Source organism: Ochlerotatus camptorhynchus, unplaced genomic scaffold, assembly GCF_037179485.1.
Source record: "Ochlerotatus camptorhynchus isolate MF236.1 unplaced genomic scaffold, CSIRO-AGI_Acam_v1.1 ptg000639l, whole genome shotgun sequence".
Taxonomy (NCBI): Eukaryota; Metazoa; Arthropoda; class Insecta; order Diptera; family Culicidae; genus Ochlerotatus; species Ochlerotatus camptorhynchus.
The window spans coordinates 958,984-986,921 of NW_027041118.1; the positions used below are offsets into that span (position 1 = coordinate 958,984).

At 39.5% G+C, this 27,938-nt stretch overlaps 1 protein-coding gene across 1 annotated transcript in view; it reads right to left on the reverse strand.

The window, feature by feature from the left end:
* Positions 1–27,938, reverse strand: part of LOC135714316 (uncharacterized protein DDB_G0284459-like) — a 316,729-nt gene that overhangs the window by 86,792 nt on the left and 201,999 nt on the right. Inside the window, exons 2-3 of the mRNA XM_065237651.1 lie at positions 16,321–17,133; positions 52–3,015 (exon numbers count right to left, since the gene is read on the reverse strand). Coding sequence (XP_065093723.1) covers positions 52–3,015; positions 16,321–16,485 — 3,129 coding nt within the window. The 5' untranslated portion in view covers positions 16,486–17,133. The remainder of the gene's footprint in view (positions 1–51; positions 3,016–16,320; positions 17,134–27,938) is intronic.

The following is a 27,938-nucleotide window of genomic DNA, read 5'->3' on the forward strand; positions in this document are numbered from 1 at the left end:
AAATTGATCGCAAATAAATTACACTGCTACTATCAAACAAATCGCACTCACCGTCATCAGCTTCCTGCTGCTTCCGTACGTGGGCTTCTCGTACACCGGCAGCACCTTATCGCTGAGAAACACCTCGTCGTCCTCGTCATCGGTAAAATTGCCATCATCTTCCTCCTGTTGCTGCAGCAGCATCTTCTTTTTCACTTCCTTCTTCTGGCCTGGTTGACCAGTACCACTGATTTGCTGCTGCACCTGGTCCTTCCGTTTGGGCTGTGAAGTGGGTGGTGGCGGTAGGGGAGCCACCACATCCTGAATGGTGGCAGCAACGGCAGCCGCAGCCCCACGTTTGCTTCGCTCAAACTCGGCCCGATCCCGGCGTGGCAGAGATTTATCTCTGTCACCGGATGCGATTGATTTGGGTTCGCACATGGGAAGCGGGGGGTTCAACGGAATGGGTGGTGCTTGGCGACGAGGCATTGTTGTGGGTTGTTGTGTGGATTTAGGGGGCTGCGGGGCCGTGTACTTGGCGCTGGAGCGCTTGGCGGTGTTTGGGGGTAATGGGGGTGGAGGTGTTTGTTTCTGTTCTTTCGGTTGTTGGATTGAGGTCAAAGGGAGTTGGGTAATTTCGGCGTAGTCATGATTTAAGTTTGATAACGTCGCCCGAGGAGGTCCGGCTGCTGTGAAGGATTTCGGGAGGGTATCGGCATCGCGGGCCAAAGGGACTGTGGTGTTTGGAAGTTGACCAAACTCGGTGCTTCTGGCTTTGCCGGTGATGGAGGCCGGGAGGGTGCTGGAGGAGGATTTGGGTCCGTAGCGCCCGATGGCTCCCATGGAGTAGCGCCCGTCGAGGGGGAATTTGCTCCGCGAAGGAGACAACAACAGCTCGTGACTGTGACTGATTGACAGCTTTGTATTTTCGTCGTATTTGTACGTTGCCCGGACGCTGCCGTAAGGATTGGATTTCAACGTTTCGTAGGTATGCTCGTGATGGGAGGGTGTCCTTTTCGACATGCCGGCGTACGTGGTTGGGGTTTCATAAATCTTACCACTCGGTGTCTGTTTCTGCTGCGGATGTTGGGGGTGGGGAGTCGGTCCTCCCAGCTGGTTTCGCTTCACGTTGCTGACGTGCTTCATGAAGTCTTCCGCGTAAGCCGGAACGGAATAATTATCCTGCATCACGTTGCTGTTGTTTCCGGACAGACGGGAATGGCTCTTCCGCTGACCGGTGCCGGCGTCATCGAAATCGGACGAGAAATAACTGGACGAGCAGTCACAGTTTCGGCAATCGTACCGACAAGTGTCCGAGAAACTACACTTGTCCACATCCAGACTACAGCGGCGGCACTCGGACGCGAAGCGACAGCTCTCGGAACTGCCAAAGTACCGCCGGTTGGCAGGATAGGAAAACAACGAGTCCCCGAGGGACGAGTCGGACATATTGCCGGTCCGTGGATGCTTCAGGGAGCTCTCACTGCGGGCTGACATCTCGCTCAGGATGGATGCATTGGAGTTTGTTTTGTAGATTTTGGATGGATCTTGCGGTTCGGCATTTTGCATTTTGCGTTGATAGTAATACAAACTGGCTTGCTGATAGAGTTCACGCTGCATCCGTGCCTGCAGGGAGTCCGAAGATGAGGAAGATTTTTTCCTATTGATCTGCTGGTACAAGTCCGAGCTGGTCGAAATTAGATTTTGCGGTTGCTGATAAATGTGGTGACGCTGCTGTTGCTGTCCAGTCATACTCGGCACTCCGGGCAGCGTTCCATACTGTGGTTTGTAATAGATCTGCTGGATGGGGTTGTACTCGCAACCGAACGCAACTGGTGTTGTTTCAATTTTGAAAACATTCGGATTATTAGGATTATACGACTGGTACTGCAGGACATTGCTCGATGCCGTGCCGTACGTAGAGGACGACGAGTGGTACATGCTCAGCTCGTCAAGGTCCAACGATTTCACTGCCTTGTACTGATGCTGCTGTTGCTGCTGATGCTGATGCTGTGGACCAGGCAGCGGAGCCGGTGGGGGTACTTGTTTCAATTGTTCGTAAATGTTCTGCTTCTCCGATTGCTTATGCTGCTGTTGATGGTGGTGGTGCTGTTGCAGTTTATGTTTCGAAACATGGCTATGACACGCTTCACAGTTGCTGTTACTGCATTGCTGAACACACAATTCACAATCAATAAACTGAATTTTCTCGTCGCTAGGGTCGTTTGGTTTCTCCTCGAAATAAATCTCCTCATAAATGTTCTCCTCGCTTTTGGACAAACCCCCTGCTCCTGCCATTCCTCCCCCTTCTGCCGCCGGAACCGAACGTTGTTTCAACAAATTCTTCTTCGAAGATTTCAGCCCCTCCTTCAGCAAGTAATAATTGAAGCTCTTAATACCGATTTCCCCTTTAAGAAATCGCTTCCCAATCTGAAATTTATTCCTGCTCCCATCTTTCCCATCGTCCCCTTCCTCTCCCTGCAGCACCGAAGAACCTTCCTCCATCGCTGCAGCATTCTGCCTTCGAATCAAGTTCCGATTCCTTCCCCTCGCTTCCGCCGCATCATCCCCCGCTTCTGCCCCCTTCTCAAACCACCTTGCCTCCATATCCCCACCACTTCTCCGATCCAAACTCCTGCCCCGTCGATCCAGCGTCGAACTTTTCCCCCCACTCTTCCTCAGATTATCCGAACTACTCGACTCGTCCGCATTGAACCGCAACATTTCCGAACTATTATGGTAATTATACTTTTTTCTCCTCACTTTAACCTGCGCGTTGTACGCGGCATCCGTTGCAGGAATCCTTCCCACATCCGCCACGTCGACACTAAATCCCGACCCCCGTAGATAATCCTTTCCCACCGAGTTGGACTTTTTCTTCGGTATGGTGTAAAACTTGCGAGACTGGTGCGCCGAGTCCACATATTCCGGGCCGCTGTTCCGCCGCATCGGAAGGGCCAGATGGCGCACGTCTTCGGTGTAGGCCGGGTCGTTGACGAATCGCTCCCGAACCGAGGAGCTGGAGCGTTCCTTGAACTGTTGGTGGTGGAAAAGAAAAGGAAAGAAAACAGAAATAGTAATGAGTGTCGGATGAGAGAAGTTTTATTAATTGCTGTGCTGTCACCGACGTCGCCACTGGCTGGTGGCGTTGATGCACAACGGAAGATTGATCGTATCGGGGTCGACGTCACTGTCGCCATCGTTATTGCACAATGAAAAAGAAAATGGATTCGCGTTGCAACTAATTAGTCTATCGGTTGTTTGCTTTGCAAGAATGCACCAAACTGATGATGATGATGATGAGGCACAGAAATCAAATGAACTGAATATTGTGCTTAAATGAAATATTTCTTAAATTTAGCTGTAGAAAAGCCGTTGGAATTTTTTTTATTTCAATTGGCGTCACAAAAAATATTACATTATGTTCTGATGTATCTAACCAATCATTTTAAACAACTAATCTGTAGTATAGGTCTTCCAAATCAACAAAAAACTAAATTAGGGCTCCGTAAAACTCCCGCGATTGAGCCTCGCAAATAAGATCTGCCTAACCACCACCGCTGAAGATTTGATGTACCCCACCCACCGCTAACGATTTCAAGCCAAACCGGCGAGATAAATCTATAGCTTTTATTAAGTTTGGGAGCTGGGAGAACGGATCCCCATACAAAAAAAAATGTATGGGAGATCCGTGTCGAACGGAATAGAGAATAGGGGTGGTGATTCTTGAAAACCACCGCCTCGAAGTGAGCAATTTTACGTCAAATGACGAATCGATCTGATGCGACCTTCACCGATTTGCACGAAACTATTGTTTTATTGGTCATTTTGAATCTCCTCAAAATGTTGAATTCAAAATGTTTTCACAATTCTTAACTCGAAAACGTCAGTTCCAATCGAAATCATGAAAGGAAATGGAAATGAAATATTCAAGTTGTACACTTACAAATTATGGAAAATCGTAAAACATCACCTTTTGATTGAATTTGTCGAATTTTTTGTTTAAATTGTGAAATTTTACACAGAAAACCATTTTTGAGACGATCGCAATCGTTTTCTGATTAAAAATATTCAAAATCAAATAAAATCAAAATGTTCAAAACTTTCACCGAACTTTGCTTTACATATAATTGTTATTTTTTAAGTGTCCAACTTGTAAATTTACAGAAGATAGCATTATTCATAAGCATTTTAAATATATTTAAGATAGCCACTTTTGGTTATTCAAGTTAAAAAATACATTTTTAGATTTGTTACCCAAAGTTATATTCATTTTTTATCGTATACTGAAAAGCAATTGTTCCTACACTCCCAATCATATGTTTAAGGACACCCTCAAAAAAACGTGACAAATTTGTTATGTTCATATCTCTGTCATGTTACGTCCAATTTTAGTTCTCTTTAGATCATTTGAATGGAACTTTCCTCGTAGGCAAATTGTGCAATATAATTTTGAAATTTAATTCACCCAAAGTTACTATGTTTTTCAAAATTTACTGTGAAGAATCGTGACTGATTTTCTCAGAATTGGGTTGGCCAAAATTTGAAATAAAAGTAGTAGTAGAACACTTATGCTATACCATTCAGACCATTCAAATAACCTATGGAGATCGAAAATTGAACGTAAAAAGAGAGATCATTGAACAAAACATATTTGCATGGTTTTTGGGGGTATCCTTAAACTTATGATCGGTAGTGTACATGTGACGTTTTCGAGTTGGGATTTGTTGAAAAATATTGAATACGTCGTTTTGAAGGTTTTTTTTTTGCGAGATTTAAAATTACTGAATTTAAGCTCAAAATAAATGATTTATGTACCACAACAAACAATTATCCAAAGGTTCATGCAAATCGGAGAAGGTCGACGTTGAAATTCAATTTCTTTTTATTGATATTTGACCTGTAAATGCTCAAGTGCAAAATGTACTATGGTCTCATAGAACGGATTTTGAGATCGGCCTACTCTGCCCATAAAAGCATAACAGTCCGATATAGACTTTTGCCAGAAATGAGTTCCATAAGAGCCTACGGAAAAATACATTTCAAACAGCGTTTTTCTCTGCCTGCTATTTTTCCAGATAGGACTGATATGCTTTCATAGACAGTACTGGTTCTAGAGATCTGGTGTCAGTGCCATAAAGAGGGAGTGGCGAAAACAACCCTTCCCAAGGGCAACAATCCAAAGAGGCGAATTTCTAATCATTAACTTTTTCACGACATTAATGCAGATAACTCCTCTGGACAGTATTCTTCTTATGTGGAGAATTTCAATAAAATTCTGAAAAAAATCGTCCATGGGCTTTCCGAGGAGAACTTCAAGTGCATTCCAAGGGTATTATGAGCAAAAGTAACCTTCGTACATGCACGCAAACAAAAAAAAAATATTACAATGAATGTTAGTTCCATTTTCTATCATCCTCTGTGCATGAACATAGCAGCAAATGTTAGAAGTTGACCTTACAGACGATGCAAGGATTTTTAATCTTTTTTTATTCAGTGCTCTGTATATGCTTTCACTTACACAAGTAAGAATTTTCCTTGATTTTTATGTATAACATGGTAGAACGACGCACACACTTGCCTCGATTCTCTCCAGCAGAAAAAGCAAACGAAGTCGAGTATGAGAGGAAATGAGCGTATCTTGTTCGCTTTTAGCGAAGACAACATATAAAGAGCCAGTCTTTGCCTGAATCCAAGCAACAGACACAGTAGCGCTGCGCGAGTGAAGGAGGATGCAATGCATATAAAAAATGAGCAAATACACAAACCTTTCTTCTGATGATGGAACCTTTGCTATCCAATTCAATAGAAGCGTTTATCTTTAGCATATCAATATTCCGAAACATGGAGAGAGCAGTGCAGAAAGCACAGGCCTGATTGTCGCAACGTTCGTAGTTCAAGTCAGCAACCCTTTTTTTTAGACGTAGGATTACGTCTGTGATTTCTATATGGGGTACACTTTGTGAAATCCAAAAATGGAATATATAACAAAATTATGAAAGATTTGGAACGTTAATAACTCAGCTGCCCCTGGACCAATTTCTATAATTTTATCCCCAATCGATCAGAAATATTTCTACGCATTTGTTAAATTTAAGACTATCATTTTTCAAAATTTCACTATAGAAAATTGCAAGAATGTGCAACTGTTCCAATGAAAGTTAAAATTATCACCGATTGCCTGTGAAAAGCGATTTCAATGTTGAATTGAATCCGGTCTCACCAAATGGTGTTTATTCAATCACTGCGTGGTGAGTGATGGTGTTCTCCAATACACAATGAAAGGCTCCCCGCAAGCAGATAGCTATCAAGGCTGGCCTCAACCGCTGATCGGATTCAGTTCCAATCACCGTGTGTGGTGGTGTCCGGTCATCGGCATCATCATCATCAGCAGCAGCAGTGCTTTCGGCACGTGGCGTTGAACATTGTTCTCAAGAACACAACAAAAGACTGTCTGCAAGCAGCGAGCTGTAGCCCACATGAGCGTCCATAGAAGGAGGAAGCAGCCGCACCGCTATTGATCGGAATCAGTAGCTCTTCGTGAGTCACTGTGGGCCATCTATGCCAAGTGCGTCACCCTCATTCCAAACAACATACAGCTCACCATCCTCATCTATCTGTGTTTAATTCCCCTTATAGCTCAGCATTACTCAACCATCACTACAAAACGTTCCTTTTCAGGACCACCATAAATTTGTAAACGAGTATTTTTTAGTCATTTGTTAAGGTCATCAATCGGATGTCAGTTCCCGTATCAAGATAGAGCGGGAATTGGGGCGTAACAGTTTTTGTAAACAATGACTTCTTTTGAGGGTGTCTTGAAAGTCAAGGCTCGCTCACGCAAATCAACATCGCCATCAGGTAGGGTAAGACTTCCTCTACCCGACGGTAATGTTGGTTTGCATGGGCGTGAGAAGTCATTGTTAACAAAAGCTGTTACGCCTAATTCCAGCTCTATTTAGATATGTTCCAATCTAACATACCATGTACTTTAAGGCAACATTGGAGGTGCAATTTCAAAAACCATTGTCGGTCGCGGCATGAAAGTGGTCTGATTTTGATCCACAGATGATAATTTTTAATTCTTAATACGCCAATCGATAGGATTTTTTTCTACGAATCTGAATCTGACTTTATCATTTTTCAAAATGTCACTATTGAAAATTTCACGAATGTGCAACTGCTATGATAATTAGAATTATTATCGATTGCCTGCAAAAATCGATTTCCCTAACACAGATTTCAAAGTTGTAATCCATCCGGTCTCACCAAACGGTTTTTATTCAATCACTACGTGGTGAGTTTTGATGTTTTCCAGTACACAACAAAAGGCTGCCTACAAGCAGCGAGCTGCAGCCCACATGACCATCCATAGAAGGAAGAAGAAGTTGCACCGCTATTGATCGGAATCAGTAGGTCTTCGCGAGTCGCTGTGGTCCATCTATGTCAAGCGCGTCATACTAAAGAGTATAAACAGGCAGAACCCCGCTTTCTATTCCTACACAAAACACAAGCTCCTGCTGCAGTTAACAAATAAGATTTACTATATAAGACCACGTAGTCCTACGTCACCATTGCCTACAACCCCATAGGGCTGTTCCTTGTAGTTTTTTCAACATGATTAATTTTTTCTTATATATATATTTTTCTTTCTCCATTTTCTTGCACCGGACCGCAGCTCGGTATATCGAAATATAACATCCTCTGATGATGAATCCCACATAATTGTAAACGAATCTTACATCCCCTGTTTGGTGAGGAAATGTACAACGCCACGCGCCAAAAGTACTGCTGCTGATGACGACCGGACACTACCACCACCACACGGGGTAATTGAATAAAAAAACGTTCGGCGAGACCAGATGGAATTCGATTTTGAAATCTGTGTTAGGGAAAGAGCTTTCCGCAGGCAATTGGTGATAATTTTATTAATCATAGTTGCACATTCGTGAAGTTTTCAATAGTGTCCTTTTGAAAACAGATAAAGTCTTAATTTTAACAGATTCAAAAAAATAATTACAATTGATTGGCGTATGAAGAATTAAAATTCAACATCTTTGGATCAAAATCAGAGCACTTTCATGCCACGACTGACTTTAGTCTTTGAAATTGCACCCACAAAACTGACATCTGAATGATGACCTTTACAAATGTACTGCACCAAATGTAACTTTCAATAGTGACCAATAGAAAATTGATAAAGTAATTTCTAATCGATTGGCTTGTTTGAAATCCATCCGCTATTGACTGAGTTATAAGTGGTCAAAACCTGACCAGTTTTCGTAACGCGGTCGATTTTGTTTTTTTTTTTAATTGCACCCACAATATGTCACCGGAAGACGTAATCCTACGTCAAAAAGCAAGCGGAAACCTTATGATAATCGATAGTTTGTTTAGCTGAATGCAGATGTGGATAGAATTCCAAGGTATTATACAACGGGGCAAATCGGTAATTCCTTGAAAATTTGAACCGAATTTTGGGATGAATTTCGACGAGAATTCGTACGGAATATATTGGATTATTCCAGAGTTTCTGATTCTGGGCCTAGAGTCAATGTTAACGTTGTTAACAGTGGCAAACCCTGGTGGAGCAAGAGGGGATCACCTTCGGAAGAGTGACACTCTCGTGAGATAAAATATACTAAACAAATTACGTGAACCAACCTTGCGATTCCAAAATCAAATTGCTGTCATATTCCATAGAATTGGTCCCTAATTTCTCGAAACGATTGTACGACTTTTCCCCGAAAATCAGTTCCCCGAAAACACTTTCCTCGAAAGTTTTATCCCCGAAATACGATTCCCCTAATGAACCAGTTCCCCGAAAGGAACGTTTTCCCGTAAACTATTTCCCCGAAAGAACTAGTTCCTCGAAAGATAAAATTTACACTGTGCGATCTATTTAAATATGATCCTTGGGTTTGTTACAACTTATCTATATGAGATTGAGAAAAATATATTTGCTGAATATTGATAAACAGAACAAAGTTGTTCAACACCCTAGATAAAGTTTGTGGTTATGACTTGTTATGACATTTGGCGGTTTATCAAATTGATATCTGATTGTAATGAGCATAAAGACTGAGCTTTGATATAAAGAAGGGAAAATTGTGTCAGTTTCATCAAATCTTTCGCTGGTTAACTACTTATATCGAACAATACCACAATACACATATCAATGTGTGTCGAATTAAAGTGGACTCTACACGACTGTTTGTATTGACAATAATCGTATTGTCAATGCATTTTATATTGACGTCAATACACACTTTTAAGTATTGACAATATTTCTTACCGTGTGGGGTTCGCTTAAGACAATAGTTTGACTTTCGTTAAAACTACATGTAAAGGTCACACACTAAGATTATTTCACCGAAATCTGTGAAATTTTACCGAAATCTCAACAGCTGAACGTTCGGTAAACAGTTCGGTGATTTTTCACAGATTTCCTGTAATTTTTTACCGAATATTCTGAAATCGGTGTATGGTGTTTTCTTTTTGCTCCATACAATTTTGGATTCGGCCTATAAGGAGTCGCAAAGTGACTATAGCATGTATTGCATGGGGACGCATGGTATCTTTTATTTATTAGTATGGAGTTTTTTAACGTTCGTACCTATCCAACACACACACACACACACATACAATGTATGCAATTAGCTCCATGGAACATACCAAGTTATACGTCAAATAATCAACTAAGATAAAAAGAAGGAAAAATTCTTGCAACAAACAAAATTTTCCCTTCTTTGTATCACAGCTCGTTCTTTAACGTTTTGAAGAATAAATATCTTACTAATTTATAAAACTGATATCTAATCGTAATCAAATTAAAAAAACGAGCCGTTAGGGGCCATACATTAATTATGTCACGCGAAATTGAGGCAAAATTAATCAATCACAGATTTCTACACGTCCCTCCTTAGGGCGTGACATAATTTGTACATCACCCCTTATATAAAGAAGAAAAATCGTTGTTTGTTTCAAGAAATGTTCCTTCTTTGTAGCACAGCTCGTTTCTTAACGTATCGCATAATATCTACCCCAATAAAAATGTTATGGTTAATTTGCTTAACGACGTGTTCTGGGTATCATGCAAACCATTTGTGGAATAGTTCACACATTTGGGTTATCGTTCGTTTATGGTAATTTTTTATTAGGGTATCTAATTGTTTTTATCAAAGAGATATCATTTTCCTTTCTTTGTATCACGGCTCGTTCTTCAATTTTATTACAATGAGATATCGCTTTGATAAATTAGTAAGATATTTATTCTTCAAAACGTTAAAAAACAAGCTGTGATACAAAGAAGGGAAAATTTTGCTTGTCGCAAGAAATTTTCCTTCTTTGAATCATAGTTCATTCTTTGACGTATAATATGGTATGATCCATGGAGCTAATTGCATACAATGTGTGTGTTTGTTTGATAGGTACGACCGTTAAAAAAAACTCCATACAAACAAAGAAAAGATATCATGCGTCCCCATGCCATACATATTAGTCACATGGCGACTCCTTATAGGGTGAATCTAAAATTGTATGGAGCACGAAGAAATCAATATGTGTTGAATAAAGACAAAAGTTTGACTTTCGTTAGAACTACATGGAAAGGTCAAAAGCTGCTGAAATAGGATTACACCGATTTCAGGAGCTTGACCTTTACATTTTGTTTTAACGAAAGTCAAACTATTGTCTTTATTCGACGCACATTAACATGTTTATTGTGGTATTGTTCGATACAAGTAGTTAACCAGCGAAGATGCGCAGATTCGGGGAAATGGTACATTCGGGGAAATTATTTTCTGGGAACTGTGCCATTCGGGGAATTGTATTTCGGGGAATTGTATTTCGGGGAAAAGTTACATTCGGGGCAATAACTTTCGGGGAAAGTGTTTTCGGGGGACTGGTTTTCGGGGAAAAGTCGTACAATCCTCGAAACCACTTCCCAGCTCTGGAATATGGCTCAGCTGATAGCTAGTTTCTCAGTAAAGGGCGCTCGAGTCGTAGTAAGGTGGTGGCAACAACGGTCAAGGGTCGAATTCAAAGAGTTTATATCTAGCTATTTTCCACAAAATTCATTGAATCAATAATTAAATATTTGTTTCGATCTTGAAACAATATTCTAGTTCATGTCTTATGAAACAAATGTTTACTATAAAAGTGAAACCAATTTTCTCATCTCTTAAATTAAGATAATATTTTGTAGTTCGAGATCTCGAGTTTTATTCCATTTGAAAGGAAATCCTCAGGGCTTCTATTTTGCACGTTTAAATTTTTTGACGGTTATATTGAAATAAGTCGGCATCGTCGGCATCGCCATCGTTAACAGCTGAAGAATTAAATAGCCTGCCAGCGCAACTACTATACAGAGTTGTTTACAGCTGAGTTATTATTATATACTATCCACTGAATAGCATTCATCGAATAGACTAAGGGATATCGTTCGGAAAGCCAGTTTAGGTTTATTTGTTCCTTCTTGTATTTGTATTGTACTGTAGAGCAATACCCTACGAATTTGCAAATCGGTTTATTTATCTATATTTTCATTTGGTTGAAAATTTGCAGAAACGGTCCTTATGACATCTCAACAAATAAAAAAAATACGAAAAATCTTTTTTTGAGAAAAAAAAAAGTTTTTAAGACTTCATTTGAAATCAAAAAAAAAAGGTTGGGTAAATTTTTTTAGAGCGCATATTTTTTTTCAAATAGTCTTATCTATTACCTGCAATATTGCCGAGGACATCAAACCGATCGGACAAACAGTTTTCGTGTAAAAATTTTCTGAAGATAGGCTTGATATTTTTCTACCTGCCCTTTTCAAAAATAAGGCTGGATTCAAAATGGCGATATGAAGATGCAAAATGCCATTGTCGGTAATAAGGAACGTTTCCGAAAATTTTCAACCGAATAAAAAAAAAACAAAAATAAAACGATTTGCGTATTTGCAGGGAATTGCTCAGATGTTACTTTTTCCTAGAAGATGCATATCAATTATGATTAATAAATTTGTTCGTCGTAACGAACCAGAAGAAAAGAAAGTAGTGGTAATATGACTCCATACAATTAATGAGAATTCCTTTTATTTTCTTCTGTTATCTTACGAAAAACGAGGTGTTCTATCATAATTTGATATGTATCTGATTGAAAAACGCATCAGCTTTCAAACAGCGTGCTTATTTTTTCAATTGGTGGGAGGTAAGTTTATGAGAAACTCATTTCTTCGAAAAAAAAATCCAATACGGCGGCAAAGAATTCTAATAGACACACCAAATTGAAATCACTGAAAATCAGCAAAATTTTGCTGATTTTAGACTTGATGAAAGATCAGCAAACGTTCCAGCAAAATAATGCTGCTGAATTTTTCAGCAATTCCAACTTCTGTCAAATGACAATCTTGTACTGAAAATCAGCAATATTTCTTTACTGATCTTTCAGCAATTCAAAATTCTGAGCATTTTGCAGATTAAACTATTAAATTCAGTAAATCGAATTTGTTTGAGCTTCCAGCTTCTGTAAAACATCGTTGATACAAATATAAGAATAATAAAGATAAAATCGCCAGACTCTTTTCCAAGTATCATTTATTAAATATAGCCAGTGTCCAAGCCAGTGTCATTACCCACACGCTAACTTCTGCTTACTCACCAGGTGAGTCGATCGTACTCACTTTCGTCCGATGTCTCGAGTTGTCAAAAATTGAGTAAACGAGAAATGTCAAACTGAGTGAAAACCAAACAGTCAGCAAAATCCTGACCTTGGAAAAAATTGCCAGTCATGTCGGAGGAAACCTCATAGGAAATGTTACTCGAAACCGGCTGAAATGCCTTCAGGTAAGTGCGAATTGCTTAGGGAAACAGTGTTGAACCATTTTCTGCTCCGGTAGAATGAATCCGAAGCAGGTAATTTCCATTTCCTTGAATAAAAATCAAAACAAAAACCCTCCCCGCAACTGAAAATACCACCGAGTGGATTTGACTCAGTCTTCGTGAGAACGTCGTTTACTCAAAAGTGAGTCAACATAAGGCTACTCAATTTTGAGTAGCCCTACTTGCCACTGAGATGAGTACATTCGACTCAATTTTAAGTTGACCAGAATAAGCGTGTACATAATTTTATTTATTTGTAGTTATTTTTACCTCTTCCGAATGCAAAAATACGAACAGTTTGACAGCTTTTTAACTTTGAGTTAGTTTATGTTAGCTGATTTTTTCGGTAAAAATAACGTTTGCTGTTTTTCAGTAAAGCATTGGATCATGATCCAGTAATTCGTTTTATTGATAATGAAAACTTAAATTTGGTGTGTATATTTGGCGGTTGCAGGACAAATGATCGAAAGACAAAACGACGAATGACAAAAGATCGATAGGAGAAAAGGTCGAAAAAACAAAAGGTCGAATGGAGAAAAGGTCTAATGCTGAGAAGGGAGACCAAAGGTCGACTGGACAAAAGGTCGACTGGACAAAAGGTCGACTGGAAAAAGGTCGACTGGACAAAAGGTCGACTGGACAAAAGGTCGACTGGACAAAAGGTCGAATGGTTCAAAGAGGGGCAATAGGTCCAATGGCCCAAAGAGAGACAAAATATTCAATGGCCCGAAGAGGGATAAAGGTCAAATGTCCCAAAGAGATACACAAGTTCAAATGACAGAAAGAGGGAAAACAATATAATCACACAGATATAATAAAAAGACAATTATTTGTCACACAAACAAGCACTGTTCTTTCAAACAATAAATTCAGTTCCTTTTTATCTCTGCTTGTTCTTTTTTATAAATTTTGATTATATCGTTCAGAATAATATACCTATCGTTCAGAATAATATACCTATTCATCCTTTTTATATTATTTGGCGTTTTGGCCCATTCAACCTTATGTTCCCCATCTCATCATTTTGTCCATTCGACCATTTTTCGTGCGACGCTTTGTCCATTCAACATTTTTAATTTATTTTGAATCGTTCGACCTTTTGTCCCTCTTTGAATCCCACTATTCACTTCACTTCCCTTGTTCCACTATTCACATTTTGTCCATTCGACTTTTTGTCCTTTCGACCTTTTGTCTTTGGACCATTTGTCATACAATATTTGACATATGAGCAGTTCCAAGAAAAAAAAAGCGAAAAAACACATTTTTTTTGACGAGGACTACGTCTTTACCGAAAATGGATCATGAAACAAAATTATGAAAGATTTTGAACATTAATAACTCAGCTGCAGCTGGATCAATTTCAATAATTTTATCACCAATCGATCAGAAATATTTCTACGCAATGCTTCCAACTGATGATTTTCAACAAGAAACTATTGAAAATTGGTAATGTCAAGCATTATCTAAAGTACAAATAAAAAGTGATCATTTTTTCACTGTTTTCATGAAATAAACGTTCTTCCCAAACGCAGTCGTCATAATCGAGTACCACTTGGTTGCACATCATTCTGCTTTAACCTGAATGATATAAAACAACGCTGCCGTCTAGCCTCAATTCATTTTCGCTTCGGACGCCGTGGTGAGCAGACAGCAGAAGCAGCAAAAGCAGTCGTCTGGCTCGCCGTGGCGGTGTCAAACGTATCTCCGGTCTGATCTACGAGAAAACACGAGGTGTGCTGAACGTGTTCTTGGAAAATGTGATCCGTGATGCTGTCACCTATACTGAACACGCCAAGCGTAAGTGGCCATGGATGTGTCGTCTACGCTTTGAAGCGACAGACGCACTCTGTACGGTTTCGGAGGTTAAATCATCGCCAACTGTGGCAACAAAACGGCCTTTTTCTGGGCCAACAAACTTATCACAGTAAAAAGTTAGAAAGAATTTATCTGCCTGTTGGTCCATATTCAGAACCACATGCCCCCAACGACCACACAAAATGCTCTCCAGAGTTGTAATCTTGTAACCAAACTTGGAAGCAAGGGGGGAAAGTTATTTTGATCGATTCTTTTCATCAACTTTCTCTTTGAAAAAAAAATACTACAAATTTGATACGCTTACAAATCAAAAACGGAAAGAGTTAAGATAATAGATGATCCATCAATTAAAAGAACTAATTTTTTTTCACATTTACTCCGTGCCCTAGAGGTCCTACGTCAAGCTCCCGTTTGTGCCCCTAGACACAGACCCTTCTACTTTTTTTTGGATCAGCCGATTTGTATGAAACTTTGCGTAATTGTTTGTTAGCCTTCCTAATGCATTCCGGGTTCCGGGTATCCATATATGGTTATTCCACCTATTGGTCCATGACATGATATATATTTACATCTGAATGTAAAAAATGGGCCATTTGACGGCACCAGTACATTAGGTTAAGGAAGTGTCCTTTTCGGGACCCCTTGAAACCGGTTCCGGGTATCCGGATGTAACCAGATCCACCTGTTGGTCCATGGCATGTCTATTTACTTCTGGATGAAAAATCATAAATTTTGAGCCATCGAAAGGTACCAGTACATGAGGTTAAGGATCCTATTTGGGACCCAACCGGAATTCTGCCTGAGTACCAAAAGTGGCCTGATCCACTTATTTGCTTGTGGCATAATGTCTGTTTACTTCTGGTTGCAAATGATAAATAACAAAGCGGCTCTTTTATCGCTTGTCATTTTGCCATTTCGAGATAATTTTGATTCATTGATTGTGAGCAATTATTTGCCTACCGAAAGCTTCCTTAATTAGCTCGATTAATTTTTTTTATAATGATTGAGAAACCAGTTCTTATATATTTTCCAAAAAAAAAATTGAATACAACCGGAAGTGCAAGTCTGAAATTTCTTAGCCCAGAATCTTGTATAATATTATTAATTTTATCAAGCAAAAGTCATGAATGTTAAGTGTTTCTCAATGACCGATATTTTGAAACAATAAATGTAATGTTTTTTTTTTTTTTTTAATGTTCTATTGTTAATATTATACGTAAATATTCTCATGATGTTCTTTCTTCTTACTTTACACGTCACATTTAAGGTTATTTTTGTTTTCGTCTATTTTTTCTGCAGTCAATAATATAAATCATTGAGAGAAGAAACAACTTTTAACGGGGGTTGATACATCTCCTATTATGGTGGTCGTCAGTCAAATGATTGTTAAGCGAGAACTTAAACTTGTATCATCCATAACTCGAATTGAAATCATACTTCTGCATTCCCTCCTGCATGTGAATCACCAAGAAAACAGTTCCACTTGCAGTCTTTGATAAACCAATATACATTACCACAACCAATTCCAATTTCGAGTGACAGTAAACAATGAATTCACTGGAACCAAAAGCCTCAATCGAATTAGAATCCACTTTATCCATCAATTATGCAGTGCAAACTCCAATTCACCCCCCAGCGCTTCGATCCGATTTAAACTCACCCTAAACTTCCCCTTCTTCCGCTGCTTGGAAGCTCCCGCGACTGCTCCCAAACCGGCATCTATCGTGCTCGAATGCCCGTCCGGTGGTTGTCGGCCCGGCTGTTGCTGCTGCTGCTGCTGCATCGAATGTATCGAATGTCGTTTACTCAATTTATTCAGATTCATTTTTTCTTCTCTCTTCCGAAATTCAATCACTCACTATTGAAATACGTCGACTGGGACCATTCAACATGGCACTACGATCGACGTCATGCTGTCGTCGTCGCCGTCTTCACCGTCATTCAATCACACATTTTTCCATTTTTCCCTCGCAATTGATTGGTAGTACTAATTCTATTCACTCTTTCACTGAATCACTGGAACTAGCAGCTCTACCAATGCTGAACCTGTCGAAGCATACACACTGACTGACTGAATTGGTTTGATCAGATACACATCCTCTGGTCGTGGAGCACACGTGCACACACACAGACACACACACACATATCAACTCAAGCCCACCCCCGTCTCGACGATAGGGAATCACTAGGGAACACGATAAGCAGCATCCGGTTGAGTCTTCATGTTTCCGGCGATCGTGCAGATGGGATTTTTCTTCCTTTTCGGTGCTCCTATTTCAGCCGAATCCCGGCCTAGTCACTATCACCCCCACCACGCCACTGACTGGCGGCACTGTTAGTTTGCCTGTTTCGGGTTCCCATTCCTATCATCATCCCGACGACGACGACGGCAAAGACACCGTACATCTTTCGAAGAAAGGACCACGAGAGACAAGGTCGACCGTCGCTATGCCCCTTTGGGTCGTCCCGGGTTCTGGAAGAAGAAAAACAGAACGAAGCGAAAGGGTATGGAATTAGATAAATATTTCTTATATCACGCAGAGCAGGATCAAGGGGGATAGATTTCTTGCATCCTAACGAGAATAATCAGATCTTTCACCTATCGCTGAATTGTCTGCTTCGTTTGATATCGGATAAGCTTGAAACATTTGCATCCCCGGAGACGCGAAGCCCGGTCTTATGTTTTAATTTCTTTTCAACTTCCACCAAAGTGGGTAGCGCTCGAATTCCGAAATCGTTTAGAAATTTGGTTCGCTTTTTGTTCAAACAAATACCAAACGGCGACAGACGCACACAGTCTGAATTTCCCTTGGCAAAACGCAAGAACAACATTCTTCTGCAAGCGAAAGGAAAATGTTGTAATAACATCCTTTGCCAGCCCCATCGACAGCTTGTGAGTTAGAACATGTCCACGAGGTTCAGTTCGCTGAAACGGATCGTTGCTGCATGTGGGGGTGGATTGTTGGCGGTGCACCAGGGTTTCAAATGTGGGTGGTTCCCCATATTGGAACCGTTCTGACGGATTTGACTCACTGGAACTTGACGCCGACTCCCAACTTAGTGTTATTTGAGAGCACTTCAACAGTTATTTATTGACGGCTTTCTAAGCCTGTATTATGGCAAGTACAATCATACTCTATCAGGGAAGACGAAAAATATTCCATCCTGAAAAATTCCTATACCGGGACGGCAATGGAGCGCAACCGCCTTTACCGACTGAGCTAAAGGGAGGTCCCAAACTGTGTTCTGCCTAAATAACTCAAAGCAGCCTTAGCTCGATGAAAATGCAGGCTACTTCAGTTACTTTTCCCACATTAATTTCTTAAGGCTATGTGCCAATGGATCACATCATGTGAGTAGTTTAACGTTTCCTACCACTCGAACTTAACCATGGACCAATATTATGAAGTTTTATCTTATGGGGTTATATTTATACGAGGCCCAACAAATCAAAAATCTATTGCCTCATTTCCTTTTTTTAACTCTTTATTTGTTCCAAATTTAAAATAAATTACATTTCATTTTAACCTAGGTATTCCAGTTACTACAGTAGCTTACCAGCCTTAATTGTTATGACATATGCCTTGGAAATTCAGTATTTTAAACAGGTTTTTTAAACCTGCATGTCAGTATAACAATTGAAATTTTAAAACTAAAAAATAAAACTAAATCTTATCTAAGTATAAAGAGAATTAATCGTTTCAATTGAGGATAGCAACGATTTTTGACTGAAATTATTAATTATTTTGTTGGACATTTGTTCTAAAGTCTCAACATTCTAAATTCTATGTACTTCGGTAGTACTGTACCAGGGAGGCAACTTCAAAATCATTTTCAGAACTTTGTTCTGAATCATTTGAAGTGCTTTTTATCTGGTAGTGCAACAACAAGACCATATTGGCACAGCGTAAAGCATGGCCGGTCTAAAAACTTGTTTAAATATTAGAAGTTTATTCGTTAGGCAATGTTTGGATTTCCTGTTTATAAGAGGATACAAACATTTTATATATTTGTTACATTTGGCTTGAATGCCCTCAATGTGATCTTTAAAAGTTAATTTTTGGTCAAGTATTAATCCAAGATATTTCACTTGGTTTGACCAGGAAATTGGAACTCCGTTCATAGTGACTATGTGACTACTACTAGGTTTCAAAAAGGAAGCTCTAGGCTTATGTGGAAATATTATAAGTTGAGTTTTGGAAGCGTTGGGAGAAATCTTCCATTTTTGTAAATAAGAAGAGAATATGTCAAAACTTTTCTGCAGTCTGCTGCAAATAACACGAAGACTTCTTCCTTTAGCGGAAATGGTGTCATCAGCGAACAAAGATTTGTGGCAACCCTGAGGCAAATCAGGGAGGTCCGAAGTGAAAATGTTGTACAATATAGGCCCAAGAATGCTACCCTGAGAAACTCCTGCTCTAACAGGTAGTTGATTAGATTTGGAATTTTGATAATTTACGTGCAGAGTTGTGTCAGTTAAATAATTTTGAAATAATTTGTGGAAAATCAAACTTTTTCAATTTAGCAATCAAACCTTCATGCCAAACACTGTCGAATGCTTTTTCTATGTCTAGAAGAGCAACTCCAGTTGAGTAGCCTTCAGATTTGTTTGAACGAATTAAATTGGTAACTCTTAAGAGTTGATGAATAGTTGAATGCCCATGGCGAAAACCAAACTGCTCATCTGCAAAAATTGAGTTCGTATTGATGTGAAGCATCATTCAACTTAAAATTATCTTTTCAAAAAGTTTACTTATTGAAGAAATCAAACTTATTGGCCGGTAGCTAGAAGCTTCAGCTGGATTTTTATCCAGCTTCAAAATTGGAACAACATTTACATTTTTCCATTTATCAGGAAAGTATTCCAAATGGAAACATCTGTTAAAAAATGTAACCAAGAAAGGCAAGGTACTCTCTGGGACTTTTTTTGATGAGGATATAGAAAATTCCATCAGCACCTGTAGCTTTCATATTTTGAAACATTTTAGTAATAGATCTTACTTCGTCCAAATTAGTCCCCCAGGAATCATCAAAAATATGTTCCCGAGAGAAAATATTCAGATAATCCCGATCAACCTGATTCTCAATAGGACTAGTAAGACCCAAACTGAAATTATGGGAACTCTCGAATTGGTTAGCAAGTTTCTGAGCTTTTTTCCAAATTTGTGATCAAAATTTTACCACCTTCTTTAAGCGCTGAAATAGGTATTTGAAGTTTTTTCAAAAAATTTTGTGAGTTTCCAAAAGAGTTTGGAACTCGGGTCTAATTTAGAAACATTATTTTCAAAAGTTTTGTTCCTTAGGGCAGAGAATCGCTTTTTAATTTATTTTTGCAAATCCCGCCAGATAACTTTCATGGCAGGATCGCGTGTTATTTGATATTGTCTCCTACGGACATATTTCAGACGGATCAAGAGCTGAAGATCGTCGTCTATTATAATTGAATCGAATTTAACCTCACATTTTGGTACTGAGGCAGCTCTTGCTTCGACTATAGAAGTAGTCAGAGATTCAAGAGCATAATTAATTTCATCTTTGGTTTGCAAAGGAATGTTTGGATCGATCAGCTCTATGGTAATTGAAAGTAGAGCTGTTGGGATTAGAAATTATTTCTTAGGATATTTCAAAAGTTACGGGAAGGTGATCAAAACCGAAGTTAGCATGGGTAACCAATTGGCTACAAAGTTGACATGAATCAGTTAAGACCAAATCAATAGTTGAGGGATTTCTTGCAGAAGAAAAGCATGTTGGGCTGTTTGGATATTGAATAGTGTAATAACCTGCAGAACAATCATCAAACAGAAAAACTACCATTGGAATTGCTTTGAGCATTATTTCATGAGTGGTGTTTTGCATTAAAATCACCAATAATGAAGAATTTTGACCAATGCCGGGTAAGTTTCTGAAGGTCACCCTTGAGAAAATTCTTTTGCTGGCCTACGGATTGGAATGGCAAATAGGCAGCTATAAACGTAAGTTGTCCAAATTTTGTTTCAACAGAAACTCCCAAAGTTTCAAAAACTTTGGTTTCAAATGAAGAAAGAATTTTATGTTTGATTCGTCTATGAACAATGATGGCAACGCCACCACAGGCTCCATCACGACGATCATTTCTATAAATGAAATAATGTGCGTCACTTTTAACCTTATGGTCAGGTTTAAGGAACGTTTAAGTTATAACGGCATTATTCACGTTGTTTAAGAGATCGAGCATTCCAATTTATAATATTTCATGATTTAAAATCCATTGCTGAATTTCAAAGTCATGACAATATTGTTGGAAAATTTTACTCCAGTTTCAATAGCATCAAACATGGAGTTAGATTTAAGCATATCAGTAATCATGCCAATTAATTTTTTTAGTGTTCATTAATTTATTTGATAAAGCTTAACTGAATTAACTTTACAGAGCCTAGGATTCTTGTTCACTATACAATAAAGGGTGTCCACGATGAAATTGCCACACTATGAAATTGCTCTTACTTTTTAACCGTTGGGTAGAATTTAATGAAAATTTGGGTGGATTTAGTTCATAGTGCATTATTTACATCCTGCAAAGTCCTGTGATCAAAACTCGCGGAAATGGAGTCGAAAGAACAGCTCGTGCGTGATAAAATCTTGCGCATTCATCACGAGAACAAGGATCTCTCGCATCGTTCCATCGCTAAAACGTTGGGAATCGCGAATTCCACGGTGTCGCGAGTGATTAAGCGGTTCGAGGAACGGTTGACCACCGATCGGAAGCCCAGAAGTGAAGGAAAAAGTATTCCGTACAACACCAAAAATCACAACCGCGTAGTTGGGGCCTTCAACCGAAATCCGAACGCCTCCGTTAGGGATGTGGCTAAGAAGCTGCACCTAAGCCGAAGTTTTGTCCAGAAGGCCAAAACTAAGGCTGGGCTTCGAACGTTCAAGGCACAAAAGGCCCCTAATCGCGACGAGAAGCAGAACAAGTCCGCCAAAACCCGTGCCAGGAAGTTGTACCTCAACATGCTGACGAAAGTTGAATGCTGCATCATGGACGACGAAACATATGTGAAGGCTGACTTCAAACAGATCCCCGGCAACCTGTTTTTCACGGCCAAGGATAAGTTCAGCGTTCCGGAGCATGTCCGCACTCAGAAGATGTCCAAATTTGCGAAGAAATTCCTGGTTTGGCAAGCCATCTGCACGTGCGGGAAGCGGAGTGCACCTTTCGTGACCCAGGACACGATGAACGGACAGGTGTACATAAAAGAGTGCCTCCAGAAGCGGCTGCTTCCTCTCCTGAAGGCCCACAACGTCCCAACAATCTTCTGGCTGGATTTGGCCTCATGCCACTACTCCAAGGACGTGCTGAAGTGGTATGCGGACAATAAGGTCAATTTCGTGCCGAAAATGTTCAACCCTCCCAACACTCCGGAGCTCCGCCCCATCGAGAAGTACTGGGCGATTATGAAGCAGCACCTTCTTAAACGACCTAAGGTAGTGAAGACAGTCGAGGAACTGAAGAAAGTATGGGTTTACATGCAAAAAACGGTTGATTCACAGGTTGTGCAGAATCTTATGGCCGGGGTTAAGGCCAAGGTGCGGGCATTTGCGTATGGACTGTAAATAAAATACGAGTAAAATGGTAAAATGAAGTTTAATAGTTATTTCTCAATCCCTGAAAATTTGATGGCAATCGAATGAAAACTCGAATTTTGCGAATCAATTTTGTGTGTGGCAATTTCATCGTGGACACCCTTTACATCTTAAAACTATAGTCAAACGGTACAACACAATAAACATTTTACCTTCCGCTATCGAATAAGCCTCCTCCACCAGAACGGGAACGCTTCCAGTGGTTTCATTGTATGGCAGATTCGCCAACGAGGGTCAGAGCGCTTCCATTGCAGCAATGAACGCAAAACGTGGTCATCACTCACACACTCATCACGAAACGGTTGCTTTCCAAAGTCGACAACGCATCGACCAGGCATGGAAAATCATTTAAATTCATTTCATGCATTCATTTACATTCATTTTCCTCTAACTTTTTTCATCAACAGCATTCCGTAAAATGATGTATAGAGCTTTAGTAGGTTTTGTTATTAGCTACAACTTTTGCCCACAACTTAAATCTGTATCTCTTATGCATCACGAATAAGAGCGGGCAGAACTCGTTACTGTTTTTCAGTGAATGTAAAATACATTCACTGAAAAACAGTAGTGGATTCTGTTTGCTCTGGTTCGTCATGCATAAGAGACACGAATTTGAATTCTTTAAAAAAGTTGCAGCTAATAGCAAAACCTACAAAAACTCCGTACATCATTTTGCGGAATTCTGTTCATGAAAAAAGTTAGGGGTAAATGAATGTAAATGAATACAAATGATTTTACATGCCTGGCATCGACTGAAAGAACTACTGATAAAGAACAATGAGGAGTACCACACAATGGTTGCTGCCGAGTAAACAGATGACCGCGTGACACACATTGAGAATGGTCTGCTTCTGTCGACAGCCGAGTGAACACTGATCATGCCAATTAATGATTTCTGTAAAAATTCCATTTTTGGAGCAGTAATGCTTCCTAAGTCAAAATTTTCAAAATTTCCTTATAATTACGTTGGTTAGTATTTTGATTTCTACCCGTTGCAATAGCAGCATAGGTAGCTCCATAAACTCGCTGAACATTGTTAGCAGCGAGGGGAGCAGGTATAGATGACAAATTTGAAGCAGGGGTGATATTTGTATAAAGGGCGAACACGAAATTATTGCGACACCGAAAATGTCATGCCAATTTTCTTATAATGTTTAGAATCAAACCAAAATTTTAGGGTAGTTTTATACATATATTTACTTCAAAAATCAAAAGAAAAGTTAATCGATGGAGCCTTTAGTGCAAAATTGAACGCATTTTCGCTTGATGCCCTCCATCAAAGTCTTTACAGTGTCATCCGGTACAAGTTTCTCAGTTTTTTTTTTCCATTTTCTTAACATGTCCTTCTCGTCTTTGACTGTCTTCTTGCTCTTCCGAAGTTCCCGCTTCATTATTGCCAGTACTGCTCCACCGGGCGCAGCTCCGGACAGTTTGGCGGATTCATGTCCTTTGGAAAAAAAAAGGACAGAATTGGCCTCATACCACTCCAGGACAGTTTTAGAATAGTGGCATGATGCCAAATCTGGCCAAAATAGCGGAGCTTCGTCATGCTGCTGCAAGAACGGCAAAAGGCGCTTCTCGAGGCACTCAGATTTGTAGATCTCGCCATTTACTGTGCCCTTTGTCACGAAAGGCTCACTCCTCAGTCCACAAGAGCAGATGGCCTGCCAAATGAGATATTTGGAGGCGAACTTCGACATTTTCTTCTTCTTAAATTTGTCGTCCACATCGAACTTGCTCTTGCCGGTGAAAAACTCCAACCCCGGAATTTGCTTAAAATCGGCTTTTATATACGTTTCGTCGTCCATCACACAGCAGCCATATTTTGTCAGCATCTTCTCGTAGAGCTTCCGTGCCCGAGTTTTAGCCGTCGATTGTTGCCGCTCATCGCGGTTTGGGAAGTTCTGTACCTTGTTTGTATGTAGTCCAGCTCTCTTCTTTGCATTCTGGACGTAGTTCTGCGACATGCCGATCTTTTTAGCCAAATCACGGCTTGAGACGTTGGGATTTGCTTTAATCATCCGCTTCACCTTTCCTTCCCTCCGTCTTTTTGTTCTCCGGCCCCGGTTTTCTTCCAGCTCCTTTGCCGTGGTCCAACGTCAACCGCTCCTGGAGCCGCTTCAACACTCTGGAGACGGTTGAATGGTGAATGTTCAACATTTTTCTTGCCGGTGCGACAGGTCAGGAAATTCCAGGTGTTTGGAAAGAATTTTTTCTCTCAACTCGCGTTGGTTCACCTCCATTTTCGTTGAATCGAAAAACACGACTTCGAGTTTGACAGCATGTACACAATACACATCAATGAGAAAGTGTGCAAAATTTGGTTGATTTTTACCCAATGGTAAAAAAGTTATGCCCTGTTGAATGTGTCGCAATAATTTCGTGTTCGCCCTTTATACGGGTGTTCCTCGCTGACCGTTGTTAACAGGAATTTGTACCTGTTCGGAAACGTCGAGCGTTTCCTACCTGTCTTGTCTTGTTAGAACAAGATTGTAGGATCGCTTTGCGAGTCTTACATTCCCAAAAATTGGATTTGTGGTTTTCACCACAATTTGAACATTTAAATTTCTTAGGATCTTCCTTCACAGGACAGTCGTCCTTTGCGTGAGAGGAATCACCACAATTCATGCATTTGGCTGTCATGTAGCAATTTTTAGTTCCGTGACCCCATCCCTGGCACTTACGACACTGAGTGAGGTTTTGGAAGTTTCCTCCAGTCTTCCTGAAGTGTTCCCACTTTACTCGGACATGGAGCATAAGGCTAGCTTTTTCTAAGGCCTTAAGGTTGTTTAGTTTACTAGACTTGAAGTGAACTCGAATCGCCAGGACGGGATTTCATTTTCATTTTGATTACTTGGAGTGGCACAACTCCAAGTAATTTTGTCAGTTCATCTTTGATCTGATCCAGGGATTCACCACTGGGAAGTCCTTTCATGACAACCTTGAACACACGTTCAGTTTTGGTACCGTAAGGAAAAAAAATTGTGCTGCTTCTCAGTAAGATACTTGAGAAGGCATTTAAATCCGTCCAAGGTTTCAGCCAATACACGGAATTCACCCCGACGTCCAATTTGTAGTGAAAACTTAACTTTCACGAAGTTCAACACAGCAAAAAAATAATTTTGATATCACGTCAAAGTGGATGCACTACAATCATGTCGAAAATATGGTGTAATATTACTTGCTAAAAAGGACAAAATTATCATTAATACAATGCATGAACTGACATTACGCTGCTTTTACTGCATTTGTTTATTTATGTGGTCATAAAAATTACATGAAATTTTCGACATGATTGTAGTGCATCCACTTTGATGTGATATCAAAATTATTTTTTTGTTGTGAAAAGTTCCATGCGAAGATCATAGAAATCGGAAGTGGTTATCTCAATAGGGGGAATCTTTTCCTTCTTGACATTAAGCCGGGAAAGTTTACTGGAATTTTTCCTGGATGATGGATCATTCTCATCATCCGTGAGCAAATCAAATTGATTGCTCAAATTAATTTCATCAGAAGGGGGATCAAGCGTTTGCCATTTTTTTTGCGCTTAGGCGCCATGGCGGCAGTAAATTTTTATCCAAATCGACTTCCTAGCAGATTGCTATAAGAATCTGAAGGATTGAAGAGAAATTTTCCAAATCGATATCCAAGAAGGATTACCTCGGGTAGGTAGAAATTTTTACAGGTTGAGCACTGAAAAGTGCTGTTTAAATTTGTTGTAGCTTTAGGTAGTAGTAACACTTCCTTCACCAAAAAGCAAATAGATCCACATGGCAAGAGAGCACGATGCGGACTGCCTCATTTCCTTAATATTTCTGACACCAGGACGTCCAAAAACTTTTTGACTTATTGATTGATTGTCGGGTTAAAATTTACCTAATATCAGTGGTCCGTCCCTTTAAGATGTCAATTTAATTTGCGTATTGACATTGCATCGAATGATATTGATATTCTAACTGGGTGAAGTGATACTGACAGCCACCTGAACTTCAACATTTTGTAGGTATTGATATTGATATTTTGTAGCACTGCATAATGGGCACAACACACTTTTGTCATTGCAAGACAAAATTAACAGTTGGTCAATCCGATGAAGTTAAACCAAAGCCTTTTGATTTACGATGGGCGGAGTCTAAGTCTACCAACCTGGTTGTAGAGTTTATAGGGAAGTCGCACAAACAACGTGTGTCACATCTGAACATGCTTTGATAAGCAATTTGTATATAGAAGGTTAGGTGTATATAGTAGTTGTAGGTTAGTTGTAGTTGTAAGTAGTAGTTATAAGTAGTTTCCTTTTCCTAATTTAAAACAAATCAATCCCACTAAGGTGGCCATTTTCTAAAACAGACCTGATAGGACGAAGAACTTTAAATAATAATTTAAAAAATTATATTAACTAAAATTGAAAAGACCCAACTGTGTCGCTTGATAATTTGTACATGTAAACCGCACAAATAAAGATCATTTAAAGTAAAACAAAGTAAAACATCGTGTGTATTTTAAACGGATTGGCCAACAGATTGACGTACAAGTCAAAGAGCAGGATAACGCAGTTTCGAAATTTTCACTCGGTTGACGAATAGGTTGAAACGAGATCTGCCAACCAATCGAAGAATCAAGTTGACAACCAGGTTGCATTGTGTATGGGCTGCATAATGGTCCAAAAGCCGTAGCGAAACTGAGCCATCAGTTTCAGCAAATATTATAAATTAACAACCCAACAAACAATTAAGAGTCACAAATAAGCATATATTGAATAAATGCTTAACAGTGTACAATGCTAAATAAAACGGGTTGTCGAATTATGTGCTAGCTAATAAAGCTCCTTGAAATCGATAGTTGCACTTTCATTCCGCTATTTGCTCTGATCTGATTTATTTACTTATTAAAAACTTTATAAACATTGACTGTCTTCCCGATTCATCACCGGAAATTTAATCTAATTACAAACTGAATACGTGTAATTTGCACATACATCGACGCTTTAATTCAACATTTTTCAATTGATTTAAAAACATGCCTTATTAGACGTATAATAAACGTTTTCTAGCTCCATTATTAGATTTCATTGCATTGCTTTACAATATTGCTGAATTAAGGTGAATACAGGCAGCATAATAGCTATTACAGCACTATACGTCCATGTTTTGTAAATGCTTTATAAACGACGGATTAAATTCATTTTTCCACAACCGTGGTTACCGTTTCCGCTTTCCAAGTAGATGGTCGCGAGTTCAATTCCAAGCTCAACCCTTTTTTATTTGTTTGCTTCGCTTAATTAATTAAAATCGTAATGATCGACTACATCACTCACGACAATGAATTCACTGATCTAGTTTAAACAATAACCCAGCATCCTTTCCTCGGAAATTGGAGAGGTGTAGAGGTAAAATTGTCAAATGTAAAACAACGAATTAATTAATCTTACCCACAGGACCTTGAAGAGCTAGAATTGTGATCAGGAGTGCTGATGTATTCTAGGATAGCTCAGATAGAAAGGCAAGTGGCTAGTGATCGGAAGGTACATGGAAGGGAATAATCTAATATCTGTGTGGTGCAGCTTCGTCAGAAAAATGAAAACAAATAACTTGATAAAGTATACGGTCTCATGTAAATATTTGTACATATAACCCAAAATTCATACATTTGGTAGCA